General features: G+C 42.7%; 1 protein-coding gene across 1 annotated transcript in view; it reads left to right on the forward strand.

Moving 5' to 3' along the window:
- Positions 1–17,222, forward strand: part of PIGU (phosphatidylinositol glycan anchor biosynthesis class U) — a 45,095-nt gene continuing 27,873 nt past the window's right edge. Inside the window, exons 1-7 of the mRNA XM_034787398.1 lie at positions 1–196; positions 4,143–4,207; positions 5,550–5,609; positions 6,995–7,057; positions 8,970–9,079; positions 11,143–11,243; positions 16,324–16,421. Of these exons, the coding sequence (XP_034643289.1) occupies positions 67–196; positions 4,143–4,207; positions 5,550–5,609; positions 6,995–7,057; positions 8,970–9,079; positions 11,143–11,243; positions 16,324–16,421 (627 nt within the window). The 5' untranslated portion in view covers positions 1–66. The remainder of the gene's footprint in view (positions 197–4,142; positions 4,208–5,549; positions 5,610–6,994; positions 7,058–8,969; positions 9,080–11,142; positions 11,244–16,323; positions 16,422–17,222) is intronic.

Consider the following 17,222-nt stretch of genomic DNA (forward strand, 5'->3'; position numbering starts at 1 on the left):
GCGCCCCGCTCCTTAGCCCAAGCTAGGAACTACAACCGGCGCCGAGGTCGTTGTTCCCCCGCTAAGATGGCGGCTCCCTTGGTGCTGGGGATTCTGGTGGCCGTCACGGTCCGGGCCGTGTTGTACCGATCTAGCCTGGCCGGGTTCATCTCCGAGCGGGTCGAGGTGGCGTCCCCTTTAAATGCCTGGAAGCGAGGTGAGACCTGCGGGGTAGCAGGCCCCCGCCCGGCCGTGAGGGAGCAGCCTCCCCTACCCTCCCCTGCACCCTTCTCTCTCCCGGGTCCGGCCCGGTCCGGCCTTCCCCCGTGTCCCGGGCTCGATGAAGGGGCTGCGAGCCCTTGCCCCGGCCCGAGGCGAGCCCTGCAGGGCCGTGCGCCTCCCTGACAGGACTGTCGGTTAACAGGGGTCCCGAGCGGCGCAGCGCTTTGCAGACAAGCAGCGTGACAGGCCCCTGCCAGCAGGACTTCCTGGGCCGGGGGGTTGGTGCTAAGTTGCGAGGGGCCAGACCAGAGGTCGGCAACCTTTTAGAAGTGATATTCTGAGACTTCATGTATTCACTCTACTTTAAGGTTTCGTGTGCCAGTTATACATTTTAATGCTTTTAGAAGATCTCTTTCTCTAAGTCTATAATATATAACTAAACCATTGTAGTATGTAAAGTAAATAAGGTTTTTAAAATGTTTGAGAAGCTTTTTTTAAATTAAGTTAAAATGTAGAGCCCCCGGACAGGTAGCCAGGACCCAGGCAGTGTGAGTGCCACTGAAAATTGGCTCATGTGCCGCCTTTGGCACTCATGCCATAAGTTGCCTACCCCTGGGCTAGAGCCTGCAAGATATGGCTCTCTCGAGCTGGAAACCAGCCTGTGTGTTTGTAGCTGGGTGTGAACCCTTGGCATGGGAGTTGAGATGGGCTCAAAGTACTCCCTGTAGGCAGGAGGCCGAGGCTCTTCCCAGAAGCAGGAGCCCTTGTACTGGAGCTGGAAGTCTCAGAGTAATTTCCTTGTTTCTGGTTCTTCTTATAAAACCCGATTCAGTGGCCAAAAGAGTCTTGATGCAGTCTCTTCCTTCCTGGTCTGGAACAGCTTGTGAGCCCCACCTCAGAACAGGCCAGTGTTTAGAGAGCTCTCCTGGAGGTGGAAAACCCTGTTCAAGTCTTTTCTCCCCCTCTGGCTGCGAGGAGGGGAGACAAATTGAACCTGGGTCTCCCACATCCCAGGTGAGTGCTCTAACCATTAGGATTAAAGTGTTAAGGTGGGCAGCACCACCTCTGCCTGCTATTTTGTGTGGCGCGTGAGAGATGCCTAACTCCGGGAAAGCCTATATTACAAAATTAAGTTGACTTAAGTTACGTTGACATACGGTCGCCCTGGGCTGAAAGCTGGAGCCGTGGGCTGACGTAAACAACGCAGTGTCTACGCTGACACTGCATCAACCTCACTACATCAACCTAAGCACGATCCCTCTCTCGGAGGTGGAGTTATTAGGTTGGTGACTTACATCAGTGGGAGCAACATTGTAGTGTAGATGCTTGCGGAGTTGTTGACCTAACTCTGCAGTATAGACCAGGGCTTGTTCTCGGAAGAAACGGTTTAGACACCTAAGCTGCCTGACTCCAGGAGAGGGGTTCCTGGTTGTGGATCCCTAGCAGAAAGAGGTGGCTAACTCTGGCTGAGAGAGGAGAGTTTTAGGATATACCCCTCTTCTTGACATCTTCCATTGGCTGGCCAAGGTGGGAAGCCACAAAGCTTGCTGGCTTTTATGGATTGCATTCTATAGGTGCCTGTCTCTTCCCATTCGGAGCCTAGGTGCCTAACTCAGGCTTTGTGGATCCCACTGTTGTTCCAGTGATTTTTCTAATGCCTAAAAGTTAAGCACCACAACCTCAGCATTGCAACACCTAAGTCTCTTTGTGGCTCTGAGCCCATATTCTTCAAGATTTTACAACTAGTAGATTTCATCCTCTCTCACCTATTTTTTATTCATATATTGGAAGAGTAAAACAAGCTTTCCTGCTTTTTCAGCTCCTGGTTGGCTTCTTAACATTGAATGAAATAACCTTTGAACTAAACTAGTTGAATAAATGGAAATGAAGAAAATATTTTCTGCACCTGTGGAAGATGATAATGCTGTCCAAACCTGGTTTAGCACTTCACTACACTGGTTCCAGGTGCTTAGCCAGTGACTTCCACTAGTTCAGTGGTTTGACTTTCTTTAAAACCTCAGCAGCAATCATGTACAGCTTAATGTTATTTTTCTTTAATTTTAATGATTTTAAGAATACAGTAAATGTAGGCCTTAACAAGTTGTCTTAGTTTCATATTTAATTTTAAATTGCTTTGTTTTTAAAATTACAAGGAAGATTGTGCTTGGCTCCAGGCTGGAGCTTGCTCAGTGCAGCTGGAATCTTTTGGAAATTTAGCTGTAAAGCTCTAGCAAGTCCTTACTGAACATGTTTTTTCAAAGGCTTATAACTTGGCCAACTGGTTCAACAAAAGACACATCCCTGACACTAAGGCTCTGCTGCCAAATTTCAAGACCGTGCATTAAAGCAGTGGTTCTCAAAGCCAGTCTGCCACTTGTTCAGGAAAAGCCCCTGGTGGGCTGGGCCGGTTTGTTTACCTGCCGCATCCGCAGGTTCGACCGATGGCGGCTCCCACTGGCCGTGGTTTGCCGCTCCAGGCCAGTGAGGGCTGCGGGAAGCAGCACAGGCTGAGGGATGTGCTGGCCGCCCTTCCTGCAGCCCCCATTGGCCTGGAGCGGCGAACCGTGGCCAGTGGGAGCCACGATCGGCCGAACCTGCGGGTGCGGCAGGTAAACAAACGGGCCCGGCCCGCCAGGGGTTTTCCCTGAACAAGCGGCGGACCAGCTTTGAGAGCCACTGCACTAAAGCATGGAGATGAGAACAGCCATATTGAGTCAGACCAGTGATCCATCTAGCCCAGTATCCTGTCTTCTGACGGTGGCCAGTGCCAGATGCTTTAGCGGGAATGAACAGAATAGGGCCATTTTGAGTGATTCCATCCCCAGTCATCCAGTCCCAACGTCTGCAAGTTGGAGGTTTAGGGACACCTGGAAAATGGGATTGCATCCTTGATTATCTTTGCTAATAGCCATTGATAAGAATACAGAGTTTCTCAAAGAAAAGGTCACAGGAATTTTTTAATGTGGGAAAAACTACATATTTTTTCAGAAGCCTCACTCTTGGAAACAGCTGAACCATTTTAGCTGAAATTTCCTCAAAACATTCAACCTGAAGTATGCACCCATCATGGAAAATTTCAGCCCAAATGCTTGTGGTTTGGCCAAGTTGTAAGCAACTGGAAACAGGGTCTTATAATGGGAAGTGATGGGCAGCCTTAAAAATAGGCAGTGCTACCAGCCCCACCTGTAATAATTATTAATATCATTTTTTTATATTGTGTACATCTGGTTTAGGACTGTAAAAGTGACATTTAGGGCTGTCCCATGTCTCTCTAGCCAAATACAGTAGTTCCCTTCAAAATGTAGTTTCCCTTCAAGATGTGCAACTTACTAATGGCTTGATGCCTGCTTAGGGAATGGAAGATTTTATCAGCATGGACTAGGTATTAGTTTTGTGGGTGTGGCTGTTATTTCAGAAGAAATGTAATGTGAGAAAATCAGAGACAGTAGCATGCCTTATCAATCAGACACATGACACATTTTGTCTGGTGGCACCTTAAAGACTAACAGATTTATTTGGGCATGAGCTTTCGTGAGTAAAAACCTCACTTCAAGCTCATGCCCAAATAAATCTGTTAGTCTTTAAGGTGCCACCAGACTCCTTGTTGTTTTTGTAGATACAGACTAACACGGCTAGCCCCTGATACTTGACACATTTTGTGTACAATTAATTGAAAAACATCCCAACTGTAATATTTTTAATTGCCTGAAACAAATGGTTAAATCATACCATGTGGTGTCAATTTTGACACATTTGTGTGGTAGAAATAAACCAGAAAACACCTAACTCTAGTTGCTCTGTCAGTTTTCTGTGATCTGTTCAGAAATTCATTTTGAAATTCTTATGATCACAGATATTTTAAAACCTATAAATCTACCATTGTGAGATTTGCTATGTCTCCGGTCCACAGAATCCTAATGTGGATATCTTGTGTGTTTCAGTTGTCGAAGGGCTAGCTTTGCTGGATTTGGGTGTCTCGCCCTATTCTGGAGATGTCTTCCATGAAGTAAGTGACTGTGTTTCATTTTTCTTTGGTAATAGTTCATATTATCTTATATACTTACACAGTGCCTTTAAATGTCCAGCTATACGTGTGTGTGCTACTATGTGAATTTCAAAAAATAAATGACTTGATTTATAAACTTCAGAATCATGTAGTTGTCTGTGTAACAAATATATGCAGTGAGTAGCCCTGCTACAAAGTAGCGTTCATGACAGCACAGCTGGCTGTTGCAAAATTAATTGACATTGTAACTGGTGATTATTACTGCATATGCAAAATTAAAACCAGGGGAATTCATTAGCTGCAAATATTCTGTTCACATGCAAATTTTCCTAGCAGAAAAGAGATAATAGAAATGCAGATATTGGTGTTATTGGCAGTCTGAACAGAATTGTTCCGGACAGAATTGTTTTCATTTTCTAAACATAATGCATTAGTGTATCAAGACAAGAAACAAACATCAGGTTATGACACTCTTCACAGGAGTCATCAACATATCGGTGTTGGGTTATCCGTGATCATGCCTGTGCTGTGTGTCATCCAGGCTAGCACTAGTAACACTGGTACGGTTATTGGGTGATGTGCTCCTACATGTCCCTACATTTTGTAGTAATATCAATACCAGCTTATCACGGTGCTCTTCCTGCTCCTCCACGTGAGGGCCTTCATCTTCCAAGCACTTACGCATCTGAGAAAATTTGTGCACATGAGTAGTTGCATGTGGACACTGCAGCCAGGAGGTGTGATTCCTAGCATGGGCAGACAGACCCACGCTAGCTCAGCTTGAGCTAACATGCTAACAATAGCATTGTGGATGTTGCGGCACTGGCAGCGGCTTGGGCTAGCTGCCTGAACTTGGACCAGTGGATTGGGTGGGCTTGGATGTGGGCGGCTAGTCTGAGCTGCCACCCATGCAACAACATCCATGCTACAGTTTTTAGCATGGTAGCTCAAGGTGAGCTAGCACAAGTCTGTCTACCCATGTTGGGAATCACACATCCCAGCTGCAGTGTAGATACACCAGCAAAGCTAATATGTGTAAATGCTTGCAAGATCAAGGCTATGGTCAGCTGGAGGAGAAGGATTCAGAAATAAACCTGTGGTGCCAGCGTCAATGTAGTGACACTCTATAAACTGATTAATTCATTGCCTTATTAGGGCAACATTTTCTTTCCTTTTTAATGGCCTGATTTTGTGAATGCTACTGAGCATAGCTCTTAATGTTGTGAGTATTCTCAATGAAGTAATTACTACTTCTCATGGTACTAAGAGTTTGCAGGATTGGGGCCTGAGTTTGTAGGGGATTGACAAGATTTGACTGTGTCTTTCTCTTTCACTCTCTTAGACCCCGTTAATAATATACTTGTTTCATTTCCTGATTGAATATTCTGAGTTGGTGTTCATGGTAAGTTTTGCTTCAATCTTTTTAAAAAACAAAACAACCCATTCCAGGAATGCCCTTCTTTTTAAAAGCAAAAATATATTTAATTTTTTTTAATTATTGATTTTTATCCACCAAATCCTTAGCCCAGCAGAGGGATCATTGAGATCAGTGAGGTGTTGAGTGTGCTCAGTTCCCACAGCTTCCATTCACGTGGGTGAGAATTAAGGGCAATCAGCAGTTTTGTAGATTAGGCCCCTAATGAGCCCAAGAGATGTTTAGAAAGGAAGACATGTCTATACATATGCATGCTCAGTTTGTACCTCCCTCTCCCTCCAAAAACTAATCTTCATTAGAACTTCCTGCCTGGCTAAATGTCATCAAGGGGAAAAACGGGGGCTTGACACAAACCCTTAACACTGACCTGAAAAGGTAAGGGCGGGGGAGTTTTGTGCCCTATAGCAGTGGTTTTTAATCTTTTTTTCATTTGTAGATCCCTAAAAAATTTCAAATGGAGTTTTGGACCCCTTTGGAAATTTTAGATATAGTCTGCTGACTCCCAGGTTGAAAACCACTGCCCTAAATAAATAGGTACAAACTCTGGTTTTCCATTGCAAGTGACCTTTAGTGAAGAATGTAGAGATTATACTTTCAAATTGTGGGCTTCTCATTGAAGTCAATGACAATGCTCTGGGGAGTTCAGTGGGAGCAGAAGCAGGTTCTGTCTGAGCACGTTAGAATTAAAAACACCTATGTGTGACGGTAAATTATTTTGTCTATTGCATAATACAAATAAACAAAAATCACCCAGCTAATTTGCATCTATTCTCTGCAGCTCTGATGACAAAGGCAATCTAGCACCTCTCACAAGGGCTACAAATTGATTATAACACATGTATGGCAACCATTTCAAATTATTTGCTATGAGCCCTAGACAATTGGTACTGTTATCTGGTGAGCAGTGGGTCAGTTCAGAAGGCTGCTCTTCCGGTTCATTGATGAACATGTTCTTAGCCACATGTGCAGTGTCTAACATGCTGTCTCTGCTGTGGCTAGATCAGTGGTCTGTAATTCTTGTCGGCCACTTGATGAGAGACCTCCTATTTTGTGAACAATTTCTCCTCTTCCAGTTCCCCACTTCTTGCTTCTCAGAATATTCACTTCTCTGTACCCACCAGGAAGGGCTTAAAGAAACACTGCTACTTCATGGGCCATAGCTTAAAAGCCACAGGGCTAGAATCTGTAAAGATGTTTCCACCTCACACCCTGAACTATTACCAATAGTTACTATGGTGAATGTTCAATTCAGAGTATTGGCACAATATCTCAGCTTTCTGTGGTGGTTGCATTTGCTACTGTTTTCCTTGTTTGAGTGACCAGTCAGTCTTTGTCTGCCTTCCTTTCTTTAGATAACTGATGTGCTAACTGCTGTTGCCCTCTACTTGGCCGTCCAGGACTTCAACAAAGTTGTGGTAAGCAGACTTGCAGTATCTTCCGGTCCTTGTTCTCTCGACAAGTGCAAGTCCAGGTCTACTCAGACAATGCACTTATCGATATCTATTGATTAGCAATAGCTACGAAATCAGCAAAAAGGTCAGAAAACATGGATGCAGAATGTGGGTGAGCCAACATGGACCCTGTTAACTTCTGCTGTTACGTGTGTTTCACAGGGGGTGGCTTCTCAGCATGATGTAGGTATTGTGGTGTTACTCAAGTGAATGTAATGGCTGTGCACATCATAGTTTTAATGAGGATCTCACATCCATACCTCCTTTTGTCTGAAAGGATCTTCAAGCATTTGAGAAACTGATGTTGAAGTATACCTTGGGATCAGGTCAACCACCAGGGAAATGCAGCCACTTCTGGGGTGAAATGTGGCAGCTGGCTCACAATGCACATTAATGAGATGCAATAATTTAAGACAGGAATTGAGGACTCCTTTTCAGTTGTAATAGGAATTTTAAGTGTGCAAAACTAATTACTGTTGTAGGAATTTGGCATGACATTGGGGCTCTCATTCTTAGGCCTGTTCGCACTACAGCTTTTAACCAGTTACTCACATGGCTGGCTTTGTGTCCACATGCAGCATGGTTAATTTACAGACCAAAAAGTACCTAACAGTAACTATAAGGTTTATTAGCCTTAAAGAAAGTTGTAGTTTGAGTTCACATAATCCAGAATGGTGGAGGATCGATAATTCTGCTGCACTGGGCAAGAAATCTGACACCAGAGTGATTTAATCCCTACCATTCCCTTCAAAATATTAATAAATGGAATTTGAAGCTAGTGACTCTCCCTGAGGAGGGTGTGCATTCTTTCATAAATAACTTAATTGAGGCAGACTTTGCAAATAGAAGACTCTCTGTCTGTAATGGCAGCACAGTGTTCCCTAGTATCATGCTGGGACATTGATTCATTACCAATTTAAAAGGAAGGGTACTACCATTTTCTGCAGCACCTATGTGTTCATTGGCAATCTCCCATCTAAGCAGGGAGCTGGCCTCACCTTGCTTAGCTTAGGAGAGCTGAAGGAATAATAGCAAAAGGTGCTGTAGCTCCTGGTGTCTAAAACTCCTCACCAGTAAGACAGTTCTTCAAACTGTCTGTGGGACACTTCAGTAGATTTACAGATCACCTTTTTCACTTCTCTGGAGAACATATATTTTTAGTGGGGGATATATGAAACGTATTTTGGGTGCCCAGAGGAGATCTCTGACAGATGCTCTGAAGCAACGGGCATACACTGAGGTGCACAATCCTGAGTATAGCTTAGTGAATGACTTTGTTTGTGTAGGACTTAGATGTTACATTGGGGGTAAAGTTCACCATTCTTTGGTGACAATGCAGGATTTAGAGAGTGCACAAAAGCTGCCGTGTTGCATTTGAAAACACACTGGGCACTCAAAATGTACATAGAAATTACTCTTAATAACTAATTCAGTAACTCCCTCATTTCACACACAAATTGAGCAAATGTCACTATTGCTGTTACTAGGGGCAACAAAATAAACTAAACTGGAAGCTATTTTGGAACTATGAGCTGGAAAAGCCTTAGGAAATTGTCCAGGAAGTGCAAACACTTTGTTTTTATTTGAGCTCTTATATCTCCGCAGTGCCTCTTCTGACTTCCCTGACTTGACCGTAAAATCCGAGTCTGGCATTCATTCATGTCTCTGCAACTTCAAGCAGAATGGTTTGGGTCAGGCAAAGTCAGTAGGGAGGGGAGTCAGAATTGGGCTTATTAAGCAAACCTTTGTTCTTCCTTAAGTATAAGGTGACTAGCATCTCTACATAGACATCATGGTGATGGACATGGTTGCAGACCCTAGATAGATACAATGTATTTCCATGTCTGACAGCTTTCGGTCATTCTCTCTTGTTCAGTTTAAAAAGCAAAAACTCCTAATGGAACTGGATCAGTATGCATCAGATGTGGCCGAACTCATCCGGACCCCGATGGAAATGCACTACATCCCCCTCAAAGTAGCACTGTTGTAAGTATTGCTTCTTGCAAGCAGATGCAAGAAACTTAGATTCCAAATCCTTCCATGTTTTAATTTTTCTATTTAGGGGTTTCAGCATCTTAGTTAAGTATTCTCTTTAGTTGCTTTCTCTTTCCTGATACACAGAAAAAATGTGCCAAGCACTGTATCTCCATAGTCAAGTAACAGAAAGCTAATGCTTCTCCAAATTTATGTTTCACATAGTAAAATAAATTTTTCAACCCCTTTCTTTTGGGATTGACAATGTACAGTCTCTAATATGGAGCGATTGTAGTCTCTCTGTTGTTTAGATTTCTGTTGAAAGCCCAATTTTGCCCATCTTCTAACTTCTTCAAAACTAAACCAGTGCATCCAAAGTGTCTGTTGTGTTCCCCTTTTAGAAGAGAACTTTTTTTTGAAAGTTTGGGGGTAATTGGGCAAGGTGTTCCCAGGGCATGACTGTTTTGAAAACCCAGAAATTATTTTTAAGGATCTTGAGGTACTCAGTTTCCACCTAGTTAATTTTAATAACATCCCTCTGAGGCATTATAAGAAACCCCATTATTCAGACCACATGCTCTAAGTTTTTGAAGTAAGTAAAGCTCTAATTAAAACAAACAGTATAGGAGGCAGGTATTCAAAATCAAAAGAAACACATCTGTCTTTCCTGATCTGAATAAATCAGATAAACCTGGAGTCTGGAATTAATCAAAAGGGATCTGCCTCTTGGCTCTCCCTTACCATTGATGTCCTTTGATCAGAAGAAGGATTTTCATAAGAGAAACATGAATGATTCTTTCCTGTCCTGATATGAATTATATAGGTCAGTAAACCACCACCACCCCACCTCAGGTGAGAAAGCTGAAGCTTTCCTCTTTTTTTCTTTTTTTTTTTTTAAACAAATTAGACTATTTCTCATTTTTATTACACTTGGTGCACAATATCACAAAGGAATACTGGAATTGTATCTTAGCATAGCCTGGTATTTGAAGTAGCCATTAACTTCAGGCGTATGAAAAGGCCAACCTCAGACTGCGAGAACCCAGTAGTATGATAAATATTCATAGGAGAGAACAGCTGGCAAGTCATAATCCGCTCTCCTGTCTCCAAGGACTGACATGTTACAATGGAGGTTGGTTGATCTGCTGTCTTGCTTATTGAATCAATAATGTATCAGAGCGTTTCTTTGCTCCTTGGAGCCCAGTTAAATTAGACCGCTGCATCATTCATTTCAAATTTTCAGAGAAGAGCTGGTATCTCTAAAGTATGGTTGCACTCTGAAGAGTGACTCTCAAAGAGCATTGTGGGGTTCTGTGTGTACTGTCTCTCAGTGATTACAGCTCAGATGTGCTCAATTTACAAATAAAAAGATGGTTTATATTTTAAACTGCTAACCTTGCAGTTACCCTGGGATCTGAGCATCAGCCTGGATTCTCTGCTTCTCGCACATCCCACCTGCAATAAAGATTCAGCAGATCAAATTAGGCCTCCTGGCACCTATGCAGTCATGTTGCCTTCAGCGGGGTTGCACAGGTATAACTGACTGGGACATAGGAAACAGTTCTGTTTATGCACAAGAAGGAATAGAATCCATCTTGCTGTCTGTTTAGCCATGTTGGCCCCTCAGGGCTAACAGGAGTAAAAAATGCAGCAGGAACTTATTTTAGTCACTAAAGTCAGCATATGTGACTTTGAATACAAAGCTGGAGCAGACCGGCTGAGAAACATGGGCCATTTTTATTTGATCACTTTTCAGAACAGAATTGCATTTTAAATGGGCTCTTTTTCCTCTGCCATCTCCTGCTTCCGACTGGGCTCTCCCATGATCACCCCATCCTTCACCATGACATGTTTATACACAAGTGCAGCATCTGATTTTGCACCGTTTGAAAGGCATCAATTCAGCTGGATCCCTTTGAGGTTGAGAGGAAACCATACAATGTAAACATTTAAACAATCAAAAAGAAACAGCAAATCATTTCCATTTTCCTTTGATATTTCTCTTTGCTATGGTATTTTTCTTTCTTTTTTTTTTTTAATGGCATGAGTGTAATTGAGTTTTTATTCTTTTTCAGTTATCTCCTAAATCCATACACAGTGATGTCTTGTGTTGCAAAGTCCACCTGTGCCATCAACAATACTGTCATTGCATTCTTCATTTTGACTACAATAAAAGGTAATGCAGTGGGAAAATCTTGCTCCAACTCATATCTTTCTGTAAATATTTGAACCGTAAGCTATTGGAAATGCAGTTAATAGTAGACATATCACAGACTGGGTTAAGGCAATGTCAAAGGTCTACTTGGAATCACTGAAGCCAAAGGCATATGCATAGTTAAGTACAAGGTCTGTCATCCCAATATGTATAAAAGTCTCCGGTCTTGTGAGGTGTGTCTACACTACACGCTAAGCCCAGGCTCGGACTCAGGTTTGAGCCGAAGCCATCCTTCCATCCACACAGAGACACACAGCCTGACTCGGGTCAGCAAGGACTTGGGATCCTGGGCCCTAGCACCCTGGTAGATGTGGGAGGGTCAGAGCCCGACTCCTGCTGTGACTCAAGTCCATCCCCTGTCATTTTGCAGTGTGGACACATCTCAAGCCACAGACCCAGGTCAAAAGGTCTGCATGGTGCAGTGTGGACACATTGGCACAGCTGTGAGATTCAAGTCCAGCAATTGCAATTATTTACAATGCAGTGTGGACACTCAAGCGCAGCCTGGGAAACGAGTCCACAAACCTGCATCTGAGTGACACGAGTTTACAATGCAATGAAAACATTCCCTAAATATTGATTGATTCTTATGGCTGGTGCCCTCTTTTGGACAACTTTGATTATCTTTCTATTTAGAAACCAATCTGCCTCTGTGTCTTTTATTTCTGAGGGGGAGGTGGGGCACTGTTGCTTCCTCTTTTTTTCTTATTAAGGATATTTGCATGAGAGTTCACCTGCTTCTATTGTCTAACTCTCACCTGCAATCATAACCTTGTTTGTATCAGCAAATTGTGGTGTTACAAACATCTATAGCTTCAGAAGAGGGGTAAGCAGTAGGAGCAGATGAACTCTAAAGGAACATTATGCCAGTGTCCCTAATTTTTTAAATAGTAGAAGATATAGAATAGATTACACTAGACTGGCAGCTACCTTAATCTCATAGCTACAGCTACATTTCTCTTTCCAGTCTAAGCTCCTATCAGCAGAGCATCTGGGTGGCTCTGTAATATTCACATAAGAACATAGGGATTTCTCTAGTGGCCCAGACCAGTGGTCAGTCTGGTCTGTTATCTTGTCTCCAATAGTGGCCAGTACCAGATGACTCAGAGGAAGAAGGGACAAACTTCAGAATAAACAATTAGAAGCTAATAGACCTGTAAGGGAAGGTTCTTCCTAACCCCTATTTGGTTAGTGGTTGGATTATGCCATTGAAGGAGGAGGGTTTATATTTGAAACTACATTTGCAAAAATAAGTGAACAAGATCCACTTTGGTGTAGTGCTCTATAATTGTTCACCTACTTAGCAATACAGAAAATTGAATAATTCCCAGTGAGCTATTCTGTAGCAGTGTTTCCCAACGACTGGTTCATGGACTGATGCCTGTCACTCAGATCTCCTTGACACAGTTTAGAAAAACAACAAGCCAGTCCCCGGTATCAAAAAGGTTAAAAAACACTCCTCTGTAGTAATTGTCCCATGTTCTTCTTTCCTGAATCGGTGTGTGGCAACCTCTAGTGTTGAAAGTGTGTTTAGGGGGAGAATCAGATTACACTGCTCTACAGCCAAAATGCTTCTGAAATAAATGTAGTCAAACTTTACTAATTCTGGGTCACTGAGAACGAAAATGATGCTTAAAATGGTTGATTGGCTCTAGTTTTCAAGATATGCTATTGGGTCAGTATATACGACCCTTGACTTGGGAATGGCGGAGGATAAGTGAGTTATAAAGGGAAGGGATCTCAATTTAAACCAGAAATGACTAAAATACATCTTTGACTGGATCTATGAATAAATCTATGACTGGGTTTGGACAATACTTGCTTTTTAGGCAAAACAATGAATGATGCAATCTGAAGCAAAGGGACACATTTCTGTTTAGCCAAAGTGAGCAGAGATGCCTCGTACTTTTGTGAGCAGTGCAGATAACTTCTGCTATGTTTGTGGTGAAGTGACTTTTGCATCACAAAAGTGCAGTATAACCACTATGGTTAAGAAAGCCTATCACCTTTATTTTGGCTGCAAAATTGGAGATCAGGACAAGAGGTGGGCCCCACACATATGCTGCAACACTTGTGCAACAAATCTTCGCCAGTGGTTGAACAAGAAAAGGAAATCTATGCCTTTTGCAGTACCAATGATTTGGAGAGAGCCAACAGATCATACCAGCAATTGTTACTTCTGCATGGTGCCTCCAGTTGGGAAAGGTGTGTCAAAGAAGAAAAAGTGGACTGTGCGTTATCCAAACATTCCATCAGCTATATGCCCAGTACCCCACGGAGAAGGAGTGCCGGTTCGTGATGCACCAGAATCATTCTCACTTGAGTCAGACGAGGAAGGGGAAGAGGATGAAACTTCTGGTCCTGAACCATCAATGTCACAGGACCCACATTTTCTCCCATCCTCCTCCTCTGAACCACACTCATAACACAAGGTGAACTGAATGACCTTGTCAGGGATTTGGAAATACCCAAGAGTAAGGCAGAGCTGTTGGGCTCCAGACTACAGCAGTGGAATCTCCTGGCAGGTGATGTTAGGGTTTCTATGTTCCGTGATCGTCAAAAGGATCTTGTCCCATTCTTCTTCATGGAAGGTGATCTTGTAGCCTGCAACAACATTGATGGTGTGATGGCAGCCCTCAACATCGTTCATGATCCAGATGAGTGGAGACTGTTCATTGATTCATCGAAGACGAGTCTTAAAGCGGTTTTACTGCATAATGGCAATGTTTTGCCATCAATTCCAGTTGGTCATGCAGTCCATATGAAGGAAATCTATGACAACATGAAACAACTTTTGAGGTGCATAAACTATGACCAACATCAGTGGCAGCTTTGTGGCGATTTGAAGGTTGTTGCTCTCTTGCTTGGTCTGCAGACTGGATACACAAAGTACTGCTGTTTTCTCTGCAAATGGGATAGTCATGCAAGAGATTCCCACTACATCAAGAAAGATTGGCCACTCCTACAGTCATTGGAGCCTGGGAGGAAAAGTGTTCAGCATCCACCACTTGTTGAACCAAGGAAGATTTTGTTACCACCCTTACACATCAAGCTGGGTCTGATGAAGAACTTTGTCAAGGCCATTGACAAAACACAAGCAGCTTTCAAGTATCTCCGTGGAAAATTTCCAAGGTTAAGTGAAGCTAAGATAAAGGAAGGTGTCTTTGTTAGTCCTCAGCTTCGTGACCTTCTTCGAGATGATGCATTTGACCATGCACTGCGTGGCAAGGAAAAGACGGCATGGAAAGCCTTCCAGTTAGTGGCAATAAATTTTCTCGGAAACAACAAGGCAGACAACTACAGGTTGTTGGTGGAAAACCTTCTTAAGGCATACAAAAGCCTTGGTGGCAACATGTCACTAAAGATACATTTTTTGCACTCTCATCTAGATTTTTTTCCACCGAACTGCGGAGCAGTGAGCGACGAGCACAGCGAGCGATTTCACCAGGACATTGCAACAATGGAGAAACGCTATCAGGGCAAATGGAGCCCATCAATGCTTGCAGACTATTGCTGGACAGTGACAAGAGATGCTCCATTTAATGAATACAAGAGACAAGCCAAGAAGCGCCAAGTAGACACTGAATAGGACTAAACTATGTACATAATAGTTTTTTGCCTTTTGTTTCATAATAAATTTTATTTATATAACCCTTTTGCTGATTTTTAAAGTGTTACATAAACAGGACAGGTGAAATATTATCATGTAAAGCAACCATAAACACATGAAAAGACCTAGGTTTACAATTTATGATTAAAACTCTATTATCTACACAATATACATAGACATAAAATGTAAAAACTTAAATATCTTAGAAACAGTAGCCAATCAGTTGTTTTAATTGTCATATTTGAATTCAGCACATCAAAATACATAATAAATAGCACATTTTATCTCTGAAGCAGACGACTTCTCAAAAATTGTAGACCAGTGTTATGGGTAAAAGATTTTCTTGGGAGTTTTTGATGTAACGATAGATTTCTGCATAGCAAGCCTTTGCACATAGATATTTCTAATCTAACACTCACTGAAACAGAGAACAGGTGGGTTTCTGTCTAGGAGAATGTAATAGTGAAAGGGAGAGGATTCTTCATTTTAGAGATCCCAGTGAAGGGTCTGTGCTGCTCATTCTCTTAAAGAGGATGGAAGTGAAGGAGAGAAGCTTATTTGTGTTAGTGATGTGGAGTGAACTAGTGTGATCTACTGGTTAGCCCTTTGGACTGAGCCACGACTTCTGCTTTCCAATCCTGTCCTTGTCACTAACTTTGAGCAAATTAATTAGGCCAAAATGTTGAGAAGTAGCTCCTGGTCAGGGATGCTTCCTTTTATTGGTGTCCAACTGGAGATCTCTTGGGCCTGATCTGAGCACCCACAATTCCAGCTGAAGTTGATGAGCAGTGTGAGTGCTCAGCAGTTAGCTCAGCCCAGAATGTCTCAAAATGGGCAACTAAAAATGTAGGCATTCAAAATTAGAAGTCACTTTTAAAATTTTTAATTAAGCTCTGGACCTAAATTTCCACATCTGTAAAATAGGGCTAATGCTACTTCCCTACTCAGACTTGTGAAGCTCAAGTAGTGTTTGCAGAGCACTCTGAGACAGTCCAGTGAAAACGGGCTCTCAAGTGTATAATATTAATAGAACAGCTGCTTCATGCAGAAATGACTCCAGACTGCTCCTTCTCCCACATAAATAGTGACTGACATCTATGTATGAGACTTGGGTTATATGAATCTCTCTAGGTAGATTATAGGGATATAAACCAATTGCATCAATTGCTGTTTCATGCTATTGGCTCTTTGTCAGAGCCCTTCTTCTTGTCTTAGTGTCCCTGTAATACAGAGAGGGACAAGCTCCAGAACACGCTGAAATAGTTATTTTTACCCCCTCTAATTGCTTGTGGAGTTCTGATAATCACAGCTGGTACTGTGCAGTAGTTCCCCCTATTTGAGCAGTGACTCAATATTTAAAGGACTGTTTGTTTGAATATGACCATCGTTATGATCATGGTTTGTTAACTGAGGTTTGTTTCCTCCCTGCAGGTAGTACCCTCCTCAGTGCTATATTCCTGGCCTTAGCGACATACCAGTCACTGTATCCTCTCACCTTGTTTGCACCAGCATTGTTGTATCTTCTACAGGTAAATATTCTCTTAAGAGTAATTGTATTGGCTGTAACCTCTAATATCCTATACATGGCCAATTCCTGTCAGCCAGCAATGGTTGTCCTGTGTCTAGGTGGAGGGAGGAGATACACTGTGAATTCAGTGGCCAGTTCTCAAGATCTGGAAAAAATAATCTTATCCTTCCCCAGGCCAGTGAAGGTTTAACATCTTGCAGTAGTCACGTGGATAGAAGGAGGAAAGCAGAAACTCATTTACTCCCTGTCTGCAAATTTGCAGGTAGTTCTCCTTACTGAAACACAAAGCTGCGTTTGGTGTCACGTGACCACCAAAGAGAATTTTGGAGTAGCAGAGTTTCTTCTATAGTGACTCAGCATCAGTGCCATGAGGTATAGTGACAGTCCTTCTGCCTGAATCATCCAGGCCCAACAATGCACTGCAAAAGACAGTGATCATGTCTAACTTGCCCCACAGTGCCAGGCATGCACTTGTTGTACTTGCAAACATCTGCTCTCCCCAGCCTCATTCCTCCTCCATTTACAGAATGTTGATCAGATTGTACCAGGGATTCTGAAGAAGATGGTATTCTTAATTATTAATGGATGCCCAAAGCCCTGCAAGACGAACACTGAACCGCAAAGCAGTTTAATTTATCTTTACCAAGACTGGAAAGGGGTATTAAAGCAGAGGCAACTCTTTGCTAGTGATGTAAAACACAAATGCATGCTGATAGCTACTGCTGAGAGCACAATGTTGTGGAATAGAGAGGATGATGTAAAGAGACTATTCATGTTCACTGGAAGAAGAGAGAATTCACTG

This window comes from Trachemys scripta, chromosome 12 (genome assembly GCF_013100865.1).
Source record: "Trachemys scripta elegans isolate TJP31775 chromosome 12, CAS_Tse_1.0, whole genome shotgun sequence".
NCBI lineage: Eukaryota > Metazoa > Chordata > Testudines > Emydidae > Trachemys > Trachemys scripta.